The following is a 12,474-nucleotide window of genomic DNA, read 5'->3' as shown; positions in this document are numbered from 1 at the left end:
TATACATAATAGGGGGAGGGATGCATGTAAATCCGCCCTTGGTCAGGGACTAGTTCCACCAGCTTAAGGGCTTCTATGATGCCCTCAGACTATCATAACAGACTTAATGTACCTTCTTAAAGTATGCCTTAATATGATGATCTAATTCTCTGGGGCCTTACATAGATTTCCGTCATGCTCTGAAGCACTTTGGAACCTTCTAGATCCTTCTAGTAAGCTCCATAGATGCCTCGGGCGCACCTTGGCACGCTTGGCCAATCGGCCATGGACAAAAGTCGCGCCGTCTGCTAGGTTTTGTGCACTGTGGGCAGTGTATTTGGACATTTTGGGCGTGTTGTGGCAATAGACTTCACTCCAGTGCAACAGCCTCAGATAGCATATCTTTTGTTCTAAAGACAACTGACTTATAGTTTAGATATTGTTGTCGTAAAGTTGTATTTTAGGTACAATTTTTTTGTTTTTGCTAGGAAAAAGAATGTCAAGCACTATACTTCACCTGGGAAAGACAGATGAATGATTATTTTTTAAAAAAATTGTGGAATGTAAAAGGTGTATCGGTGATTAAATCTTGTTGTAGAGATGTTATTGAATAATTTGCTCTTTCCATAGGTCTCCTCCAGATCATTTTTATTTTAGAAGTTAGAGAATTTTTATTTTAGAAGTTAGAGAACTTCTGTGAGCCTTGAGCCGAGGGTCTATCGGAAACAACTTCTCTTCCTTCGTAAGGCAAGGGTAAAGTCTGCGTACACACTACCCTCCCCAGACCTAATGCGTGGGATTGCATTGGGTTTGTTGTTGTTGTTGTTAGAATTTCTGTGAGCCACATGCCAGGAATCATTTACATGGAATTTCAATGTTTTTTTTTCCTTCCTATTTCTGCCCCATAATTTCATTATTTCCTTAAATCCCTCTCCGATCGTGCTATTTCCCTCTCTTGATTTTATCTCAAGCATTCTGTATACATATCTTAAAGCCAACATAAAAGAACATCAAAAGTCACAACTAAGTTGAAACATAGTCTGTTCTTGAAACATGAATGAGATTGTTATAAAGCTAAAATTTATCCTCCTATTTCCTTGATGGAAAATAAAATTGCTGTTTTACAACATCTATTATACAACCTTTGGAAGAGTAACTTTGTGTACATAGACCCTTAGACATTTAACTTGGAACTAATATACACATATATAATGAGAGTCCCAACTTGGGACCAGACGAGAATGGTATTTTCCATGTCTTAGAACATCAAAACTACAGTAGCAAAAACAGCTAATGTTCACCGACAGGGCCAACAAATATTAATATAGATCCTTTTCAGACCTTGAAATGCAATGAGGTGATAACAATGTCATTAAGTTCATTGAGAACGTGACACGAGCTCCATGACTTCTGAATCAACTGACATTCGCGTCTGCTCGACTACCTATTGGTGTTGGCTGCCTGTTTTAACCAGTAGCATTATTTATAACTGTAATCAGTCTTTTCTTCCAAAAAAGAATCGTAAGATATTAATACTCCAAGAATGACAGTTTCTGGTGGGAGATAGTAGGTACCCCGTGAATTTAGTTGAGGTGTGTACAAGCTAACCCAGACATTAAGACATCACAATTATCAGAAGAAAAAAAAGAAGAATGACAGTATCTGATGTATAATTGCCTGTGATACTATGTGTCTGCTTTCATATTACTTGTTGCATACAAAAAGGTAGGATACACATTTTCATGAAAAAGTTACCTTCTTAAGATACTTCTTGTGAAGTTTCATTGCACTACTGCATGCCTTTTTCGCGTCCAAGTTTCCAGTAATGTTATTCAGGATCTGAAAATAATAAGCAAATGATAAGAGTATGAATACATAATGGGCAAGAAATGAACTTACTCGGGATTGAGGAGGTAAAACTCACATAACCGAAAACATAACAACACAACCTACAGAACTTCATCTGCATTCCTAGATTAGAGATCCATAATTCATATGTCATTCAGATTTTAGACACTTTTCACGGACTTCTAATCAATTCAACTGAAGATTTCACTTGAAATATCAACTATATTGGTTGCATGACAAAATACGTGGATTTCAAATCTTTGGTACAATCAATTATTTTCCTAAGTAGCACCTAGGAAAAGGGATCCTTTAATTGGAGACCGAAATAGCACCTAAATGTTTGTATTTGTCAAACCAACCTTAACAACATCGTCTAGTCCTCTAGCTTCCGATAACTTCGCGCTCTTGTCCTTCAGCACACTAGCCACTAGGAACACAGAAATCGGGAGGGGAGCTTCTGCACCTTTACCACCATTTCTCATGTTCTCTCTCTCATATTTCCCACACTGTCGTATTGACTTTACTTTTGGTCGTTCAGATTTTTCAGCAGTCAAGTCAGGGTCTTCATACATAAGAAACAAATCGGGATCATATTCCAGGGCCCACATCATCTGTTGGCAAAAGGGGACAAGTTTGAGAGACAACAAGAACATCATGGTCAAAATCATAAAATTTGAGAGAAAAGGAAATTTGTTAGTGGCTTTGCAAGCATCCAAATGAAAAGACATTTAAATAACAGCTTCAGATCAGCAAAACATTATTAGGAGATGAATCTTACCTCCCAAAGATACAACGAATCAGCGAAAGAAAATTCTCGACGGAACAAAACCATGAGCATTCGAAAAGCAAACACGTAATTACCTCCGCCTAATGTCTCTGTGGGCCAATATTACAAGGAAATTCAATGATACTTTGCCAGATGAAGCATCAAAAGAGAGAAGCAATGTAAAAACCAATTAATGGCCAAGCTACAGCTCTATACAAACCAGATATTCTAACATAATGGAAATTCAAGAAAGTCAAGAAAATTCAATGAATTTGAAAAGAAGCTTGTGTTAAGAAGTAAGCCACAAATAGCACTATTCCCACTTTCAACCCCTCTTTTTTTCAACCATTGAATTTAATATAATTAAAATTTGACAGAATTAAGAGCAGCAGCTGCTAAGCCGATTTCTTCAAAGACATGCCCAGCCAGAGCAGAGTGTTAGTGAAGGTTTCTTTTACTTCCAATGTTATCCTAGTTTTGAACGTTCAACTTAAATGAAAAAAAGAGGTCTGATCAATTAGTTGTGAAAGATTACTAGGACATATAGAATTGTGCATCATTAACTCCCTTGACCTACATGTTACTCCGTCAGTATGACATAATTTTTCATAAATACCAAAAAGCAGATGATGAAAATGAAGTAAAAAATTTCCAGTGGACTCGGTATTTAAGTACAACGAGAGATGGTACCCAAGTGCTGGTGAAGTTTGGGATCAACAACTTGAGTTATTGATGCTAGATTACTCAGCTGCGCCTCCACTCCGACAGAATTCCCAGTACATCTGAAATTACTTCTCTTTGAAATTGGACAAAACGCTTAGAATTAATCACAATAATCACAAAAGTGTATAACATACTTAACAAAGCAAAGCTATGAATGTATTTCTATAAGCACGGAAATTAAGCACTGAAGGTTTACGCAACCTGAGTGGTATAACAGCTAGGAAATATGCTGCACGGGAAACTTACTAGCTCATCAGCGTTTCCTGGCATATTATCATAATAAATATTCTGGTGTAGTAAGATATTCTTCTACCAAATTTATGTTTGTTTCTGTCCTCCATTATTATGAGTATTATTCTGATCTGCGAGATACTTCAGCTCAAATGGAAAGGGTGAAGGAATTGAACATATGATTGCTGGTGGAATTATCAGAATCTAAGGAATTGCAAGGTTTTTCAATGCTATTAGACATCAAAAGGTATGCAAGCAAAATAGTGTTTCTCTCAGCTCTGTGGAGAGGAATAAACAATAAATAGCAGTTCAAACGGCAATGAAATGAAACTGTTTTGGTGCAAAAGGAATCAAGGGAGACATTGCTGATTAAATAGTGCATTTAGGATTAGAAGGATAAGCCTGTACAATTCAAAATTCTTAAACAAAGATGCTAATCGAGAAAACTTTCAGGGGAGGAGTTTCAGCAGCTCTATCATTTGACTTTATCCCCACATGCTACTGTAATTAATGCAGAGAAGGTAGCTCGGAAGAAACATTCAAGACTGGGAATGGGAGGAATTGGCTAATCTTTAGGCAAAACTGGAAGCAGTGACAGTTACTCACAAGAAAGATAAGCTGGTGTGGAGCTGCAGTTGCTATGAATTCATTCACTGTGAAATAATGCTACCATAATATGTCCAACAGCAAAAGTTTCATAGAAGAATTGTCATGGAAGCTAGTTTAAAAAGTCAAAATTGCAACCAAAATTGCTTGCTTCGGTTGGATAGATCTTACAGGAAGATGTTTAACACATGAAAAAACCTGATAAAAGGGGGTTTTCCGTGAACAGTAGATACTATATGTGGCTGCAGCACTCTGCTATTTCACTGTCAAATAGCAAGAGAAGCGTGGAGCTTATTCATCTGCGGTTTTGGGGTACACTGAGTAATGCCCTATAATATCGGAGAAGCCTACAGGAGTCGAGGTCAATGGAAAGTCAACATATCATTCCGGAAAACATGGCAGATGGTACCAGCTTGCATTTTTGGTATTTATGGACTGAAAGGAACAGCAGATGCTTTGATGGAGTCTCAACTCTGGTACATATTCTAAAAGCTAGATGCCTTCTAAACCTTTCGTTGTTGTAGGCTTTATACTGTAAAAAGCTTCAACCATTTTTTTTTACTTTGTTAGCTTCTTAGGATACATAAAAGAGAGTTAGTGTACAGGAGTAACTCTCTTTTCGCCAGGGGCGGAACTCCTAGTCCAAGGGGAGTCAATTGACACTCTTCGCCGGAAAATTATACTGTGTAGATAGGTCAATTGTTTTATCTTATTATGTATATATACTATATTTTTAATCCCCTTGGCCATTCCTGTTCATAGTGGTTGAAAGAGTCCTCTTCATGCCACTAGGTCAAGAGTTCGGCGCTGGTAGGCTGCCAAACAAAAAAATATGTTGAATTCCTTTGGCTTCTTCATGTGTTTACTTCTATATATTTTGACTCCCCTTAGTGGAAATCCTGGCTCCACACTGCTTTTCGCTCACTTTTGTAATTTTGAGCATCTACTTGATGCATTATCAATGAAACTTGTTTAGAAAAAAAACTTGCGCCTTGATCTAATATCAAAGCTTGTAACAAAGACGATAATCTTGGGCAAGGTATTATAAGTGGTTGATTTTCATTTTCAGAATACATGGCAACCAACTGGTCTCTCTCTCCCTCACTCACTCACTCAACACCGCTGATGCCTTCTCTAGATGCTATTATGACGGCATAATCCTTTTAATATCACTCTCTCATGGAAACATGGACCAACATAATTTCTAGCTAGCATTGTGATAGAGCAAAAATGAAATTTCCTTTTTATTTTTACATCTAGATGTATACTAGAATTCAGGTTGAGGTAACCAAAAGAGCTGTGTTTAAAAATGATGCAGATATTCATGATTTTTCAGGAAATGAATAATATGTACCAGTCTCCTCATCATACGCGCGAAGCACCAAAATGCATCAGCTTCATCATCAAGTAGAATAATCATGGGAGAGCAAAGATCACTCATTCCTGTTCAGCATTATCAAATTTTGAAATAGTTTCAGCACAAGTTAGATGTAATAAATAAGAGATAAGCTTGTGTTCTTTTGCTTTAAATTAAAGTAATAAGAGATAAGCTTGTTATCATGTATAAGGAAATAATAATGGACTGAAAGGAATTAGAAAGGGTGATTGTCCCTGTGATGATAAAGTTAATGCTGACAATGACAAAAATATGCAAGCTAGAGCGAAAAAAGGCACAAAAAGACCATTTGTAAAACATGGATCTCCTCCCTTGCAAGAGTAATTTATCGACGGAACCTTAAACATATAGAAACTTTGACACTGTGCACATAGATTCTCAAATAATTTTCTTTGAGGCTTTTGGAACTGATTGTCAACTTAAGCATAGTGCTCAGGATTAATTCAAAAACAAGATATAACTACACACTATAACATTCAAACTAGTATCATTAATACGACTACTAATGTTGACCTTACTATAGAGCATACTCACTTGTGGCTAAGCAATTACAAGATCAAGAGAAGCTAAAAAACTGGAATAATTATATTAAGAAGATACTGTAATAACCAACCTTGACAATAACTGACATCTTTGTCAAACCAAGCATAAACAGCCAGAATATCCCAGAGCTTTGATAAATTCTCTTGCTTCTCATAAAATACAAGGGTCCTGTCGGTGCGAATCACATCCAACCCTAGCATAATTACGAATTCAAGGTTGAAAGGCTAACGCATGGAAAAAGAGAAATTCATTGTGAAAGTAAGAAAATGGAAGTGATCTCCAAATTAATAAGATAAATCCATAGTGAATCCAAAATCAGTACACAACTTGCCAAAACCCAAAAAAACGTCTATAGATGCATGTATTATATAGATTGGCATGATAAGAGACAAGTGCATGCAATCTGTATATGTGACCAACCTATCTGGTGTAATGAGAGTTTCCACTGGATTACACTTTTATCGTGCTCCTTTACCATTTCAAAACCACCAGAAGCACCTGTAATTGCACACCGTCCAAGCAAATTGTCACTTATACTGCATCCAAAAACTCTACCACCAAAACAACAGGAAGACAGAGAGGAAGAAGAAAAGAAAGCACACTACTTGGAATCTGAACATATTAAGGGTTACCAATTTGACCAACTGAAGTTGATACTTCTGCTGCATTTAACTCTTGAAGAACTATAGGATCTAGAACAGGATCACCGTCTTCAGTGATAACAGGTGCAGAAATAAACCGACCACTTCCAATCAAGGGAAACATTGTGCGGCATTCTTCTTTCAATGCAGCATACTGTACCCTGAATATGTACAAGAAATGTGTGTCCAGAAGACATGGGTCAGTATTGATATATACTGTCGAATGGCAAAGTATTATCAAATTCACATGTGAAGATAATTTGCCAGAAGCTGAATCATAGATACAAAATTTGCAAAACGTAAATCTTCGGATATGAGTCTTTGGGAACCACAGAGCTTAAGAATCCACACAAGGAGTAAAAAGTATTCCAGTATGCAACATTTGAAGCAGTAAAGACGAGTGCATATTTTACAACGAAAAGAACATGCTCACTAATTTAGGGATACAAATATGAATTAAGTCTCAACATCTAACTGTAAATTAGCATCTATTTACAGGTTTCCTCATCTGTATAAGATGGGTTAGTTGATGATGACACTATTCCATTTGGAGCGGCTTCCAAAGCCTAGATCTCGAGAGCAGCTGAAAACAAAATTTCTCAAGTCACCTAGAACAATAACTTTTATTGTAATTCTTCTCATGTCAAGTAACTAGCTTAGGATGATGAAAGATATAGTTTGCTAACATTTAACTGTTGTCTGAATTTATTTATACTTGCTTAAAAAAGAGAGTAAAATACCTCCGATGTTGTCGTAACTGCTCTCGTTCTTCAAATGTGCTCCTTGGATCATAACAACCCAGTAAAAACTCCCAAACTTCACCTCTAATTGATGGATGAATTCCCTAAAAGCCACAGATACTTGATGCTTAACATTCTGGTGCACTTATTAACTTGCCAAAAATGGTTTAAGACAGACTAGGATTATGTCAGACAAGTTATTTTAATCAGTCCAACAAAGAACAAGCATCAAATAGTCAAGATGGTAAAAATGCAGGATAGCAATATTCATGAATCATATGGCACATAAAACTACAGCGACTTTAAAATCATGAAGTCGACCTTACCCCATGACAAATTCGACTAAGTACATTGCCTACGTCAAGATAACCTTCTGGGGTAAATGCAGCATGCCATCTTCTTGCACTAAGGGTTTTCCCGACCTGAATAAGTAGATCATTAGATAATAAATATGAGGCCAAATATACAAAAGCAGGGTGACAAGGATATGCAGTAAGGCATTCAATTCATTCAATCAATCAATCAATCACGCCTCAATACCAAACCAAGCTGAGGTCATCATATGAATCTTTTGTATTTGTTACACTCTATACGGACTCATTAAGTCCAGAGTTTTCAGGAGTTCTCTAAAGCTAGAGGTTCACTAAATCTCACAATTCTCATTACATTGACATACAAGTTTTTAACAAGATAAAAAGATTCCTTGCAAATATCGGATCTAACTTAAGTGTAAAAACAACTACGATATTTGGTTAGATTTTTCGGAGCCTTTACGTACATGTAGTTGGAAGTTTATAGCTAACAAGTGCTGGTTGAATTGGAGAAAGATAGTTGTTACTTTTTAGGAGCTCAATATATATGCCACAAACTCGGTAAATACTCTCACCAACTTGGTGCATATAAATGAATCTGACTTATCAAAGAATCACAACTAGTTGGTATCATTTAGATAGATCATTATGTTCATTATATTTTATTCTTCGTTAAGTCTGCATTGATTCCGAAAGATCGGCAGTTTTTTAAGATAACATTCCTCCATATGATTCTAGATCTAGTCCATCCCCTTCTAGTACCTTCAAGCATACCTCACCTCTACATCGATACGGTTTGAGGTCTATGTGAGACATAATCCAACCATCTCAGGAGACCTTCTAAAATTTTGTCCTCTATCTGTGCTACTTGCAACTCTATCTATGGTGATTTCTTCTCGTATCCAGTCTTGTATGAATCCATCAGATTATAGTAATAGAAATATCAATAGAGTTTTTAACCAATCTTATAAAATTGAATATGTATCAGACCCTCATATTACGAATTAAACAAGCTTATTGCGGTGGTAAACATACAATAATTTCTTTTTCATAAAACATAAAAAGAAGCATGCTTTGGACATTAAGCCACAAAATCTCACTGATGCAAGGATCACATATGGACACTACTAAATAACAAAATTGGAAGACCATGATAATTCAAGGTATTAAAAGGGAACAAGGGCAAGCCTAAAATCACAACGAAGTAAGTTATTTTGAAAGACATAAAATGGCATAGAATTTATGCAGAATTAGCGAAAAGTATAACACAATGGAAGAAAAAGATCCATATAATTTTTTTTTTTGCTAAGTTGGAATTAAGGTTTAGACGTGTTAGAAAGTTTATTTTAAGTCCAATACAGTCTTTTTACTCTTGTTAGAGATTTGTATCATATATGTTAGTCGAGAATATAGAAACTTCAAAGTGATAGAGGACTTAAACAAAATATTGGAATGAAACAGCTCCAAATGAAGCAAAATGGATAGTAAGGATTCATATGTCAGACCACAATTAGCTTGGGATTGAGCTTTTACTCTAAGGAAAAAACTTATGTATTTCTTTTAAGCTTTTACATTTCCAAATTAGTATGTTTATTGCATTAATGGTCCCTATGTACAATCCAAAGATGTGGATCTAACTAAGAGGGATTTATCCCAGAAAAGCAAAATCATTCATCCAAATCTCTTTCTGTTTCAAAACAACATGACTACAAGTCAACCTTTTTTCCAAATATTTGAAATGCTCTCATTATCTCAAAATCATCAACAATTCAAGCCTTTACCTCAACAGACAAAATGTGTGGTATAATTATGATAATATGTGTGCAGAAAATGCCAATTACCTTGATTCTAAACTTGGTTTCTGGAACATCATCAGTACACTCAGGACGAACTTGATAGAATGAATCAGCAGAAGCTCCAAGATTCCTCCACATTCTTGAATCTTGAAATGTCTAAAGTTGCTACTTTGAAAACTCCTCAAATCAACAATTTCAATACCAATTACCCTGATCAGACTTTCAACAACAAGAAAAGAAGGGGACCCACATCATGTGTTCTGCTTAGCTGGTGGTTTTCTAACTGAGAGAGAAAAAAAGACTAGTTCAAGAGCTAAAATTAAAGAAAAGGGGGTGCAAAAAGTAAAGTTTCCCCTTTTTTCTTTTAATAAATGTTTTGACTTTTGAGAGTATCATTTATGTTAGTACTAAGGAAGTTGAGGGTAGTTGATGAATGTTTGGCAGCCTGTTTTTAAAGTTTCTTCTTTGTTTGCTTTTCAAGTTTCTTGTTGTTCGCCTCTGGCTAACGGAGGCGGAATAAGTAGCGTCCAAATTGGGCAGTGGGTCGTGGATTGGTCTATTTGACTGAAAAATGCGGGGGGAAGGTTTGGTCTAAACCAATGTGGGTATTGGGTCCACAGCTCAAAGGGAAGATTTTTTTGCCCCCTAGCGTTTGCTATTATTATCTTATGTTTGACCTTAGTTTACTTATCGGTCCTGGAAGTCATTATTATCTTTTGTCCTGAAAAAGTTGGTCTGATTAACGGATATATTTAGATTAATGTTTTAAAAGGCGTTTTCGAGGCGAGCTTGGGGCGAAGCGCACCAAAAATGTCCTGAGGCGATAGTGTGAAGCGAAAGTCTCAAGAGGCGTACGCCCCGGTGTATGTCCGGGTGTTTGAGGAGCATTTGTTTTAGTGATGCGTAAGCCCTAGAGACTTTTTCAAATTAAAATAAAATTTGTTGAATAAGTTTTTCATATAATACCCAAATTCTCAAAAGTCAGCTTGGTAATTACTCAAAAGTTTTAAAAAGGAACTGAAATGTATTAAATTTAAAAGTCAAGATCTTTTTTATTGATTTCATGGTCTTTCCCAATTCTTTATCGTGACCGCTAGTCTGCTAATATCTCCCCAAAACAACGAATATTCAATTTATTTTTTACAAATACAATGAGAACTTCATTCCCCTTCATAGCAGCAAGTTCAAAGTTCAAATTACAGGTTAGTCATCATTTTTGTCCTCCATGTAGAAAACTTTATTCTTTTCGACTCAAGTTAGTTGTGCTTCTAAGTAGCTTATAATAGATAGTTTTGACTAGTTTTTTGTGGGGATGGAGCGCGCGCGCGCGCACACACATATCGTTAAGTTTTTCAATTAGATATTATTGTAAATGATTGGGAATGTCCTTTGGAATTTATATCTCAATTTTGAGAAAATTGGTGAAGATTCGAGTGGTTTTGGTTGAAATTTCAGATTAAACCTCAAAGAATAAGACATAAAATAAGTTATATATACTTTTTGTATGTCGGGTGTACAAACGATATATAAAATATATGTATAACTAACATAATTGTATACAAGTTGTATGAAAATTATATTTACATTGTATGTTATTGTAGTTGTATTAAACTTGTAAAATATTTGTATGAAAGTTGTAAATACATTGTATATTGTATTATTAGTTCTATAAAAATTTTATTTAATTTATATATTGTTGTAGATGTATCAAATTTGTATCATAGTGCGAATTTTATGTCAAATTTGTATGTTGCTGTAGATGTACCAAATTTGAATCAAAAGTAGAGAATGAAGTCCAAATCGACTCATTTACACTTATTCGTATTTGTTTGAACTGAAAATTTTGATATAATTGAAACTAAAGGATTTGGAGTGAAGAAACATCAAGGTCCATCATTTAAAGCATCATTATTGCACTTCGATGAAACTGAATTTCGTCCAAGATCTGAAATTTTTGTGAGAAACCAACTGGGTAACATAGACTCTTGTTGAAAACAGTAATACAAAACTGAATCCGAAATTATGGGGGCGATTGAATCCGATTTGCTAGGGCTTGGGTTCAGAAATTTTGAAGTTGATATCCGCGAAGAAAATGATCAGGGTCTTTTGATTTGGTTGCTAATAGTGCAAATAAAGTATTGGGGGTTTGATTTTAGCTTTGTAGTTGGCCATTTTCAGGCAACGGGAGGGAATGTGTGTGTGTGTTGGGGGGGGGGGGTAGAAGGGAGGTAACATAGGAACAAGAAGAGAGGAGATGAGAGAGAAAGAGAAAAGGAAACCTATAGCGGGAGGCAACTATGGAATGAGATTCCTTATAGGGATTGTATACAAATTCTAAAGAATACATAATTAAAATTGATCAAATAACATACTTTAGGCAATTCAAGTAAATAAGTTTAAAGTAAATAAGTTTCAATTCAAGTATAAGAACGAAATAATCCTTTAGAGATGGGTCTTGTGTTTGGTCCGAAATCAAACGTGGGTTTCGGATCCACTCAAAAGGTAAGAACTTTCTTCTTTCCCCCCACTTTCTTTCCGTTTGGACTTGTTAACTAACCCCAATCACATTAGTGAACAAGAGTCTTGACCATTTATTGATGTTCCTTTCTTCTTTTTTCCCTTCTAAAGATAAAGAAATAACTGTCTAGAAGTATTATCAACTAATAATCTGTTCGATGCCATTTATATAAATTTTTTGTTCATGAAAATAATATCCAAGATACACGAGATAAATCATATAGTATACGAACTCGTAGAGCCTACTTCAAATCGGATGAGAAACTCATTGATCAAAACACGCCAGGAGTTTAAGCACAATAAGACTTGGTCTATTCGAACTAAAGTAAGCCTTCGGGACATCAAGCACGTCAGGAAAGCGAGTTCGGAGAGTGTGT

The 12,474-nt window shown here is 35.7% G+C and overlaps 1 protein-coding gene across 1 annotated transcript; it reads right to left on the bottom strand.

Annotated features, from left to right (window-relative positions):
* Positions 1-1,025: 1,025 nt before the first annotated feature.
* LOC107784411 (rab GTPase-activating protein 22) lies at positions 1,026-10,153 on the bottom strand. Its single transcript, XM_016605542.2, has 12 exons — positions 9,626-10,153; positions 7,800-7,895; positions 7,474-7,577; positions 6,725-6,894; positions 6,513-6,590; positions 6,163-6,285; positions 5,508-5,596; positions 3,284-3,389; positions 2,606-2,703; positions 2,187-2,438; positions 1,735-1,818; positions 1,026-1,440 (listed from the first exon to the last, which is right to left on the bottom strand). Exons 1-12 carry the CDS (start codon positions 9,716-9,718, stop codon positions 1,420-1,422), a joined length of 1,314 nt encoding a protein of 437 aa, XP_016461028.1. The 5' UTR covers positions 9,719-10,153; the 3' UTR covers positions 1,026-1,419.
* Between the last annotated feature and the right edge of the window lie 2,321 nt (positions 10,154-12,474).

Source organism: Nicotiana tabacum, chromosome 21 (assembly GCF_000715075.1).
Source record: "Nicotiana tabacum cultivar K326 chromosome 21, ASM71507v2, whole genome shotgun sequence".
Lineage (NCBI taxonomy): Eukaryota > Viridiplantae > Streptophyta > Magnoliopsida > Solanales > Solanaceae > Nicotiana > Nicotiana tabacum.
Note: the sequence above shows the minus strand (reverse complement) of the source record. Positions and strands in the feature narration are given on the sequence as shown.

What these genes read in the sequence shown, in the direction of transcription:
- LOC107784411 (XM_016605542.2), bottom strand. Translation starts at nt 9,718, where the DNA reads ATGTGGAGGAATCTTGGAGCTTCTGCTGATTCATTCTATCAAGTTCGT. An exon ending in CAGTTACGACAACATCGGAG is followed by an intron (nt 6,895 to 7,473) that starts GTATTTTACTCT and finishes GTACATATTCAG; the next exon opens with GGTACAGTATGCTGCATTGA. An exon ending in AGATGTCAGTTATTGTCAAG is followed by an intron (nt 5,597 to 6,162) that starts GTTGGTTATTAC and finishes AATGCTGAACAG; the next exon opens with GAATGAGTGATCTTTGCTCT.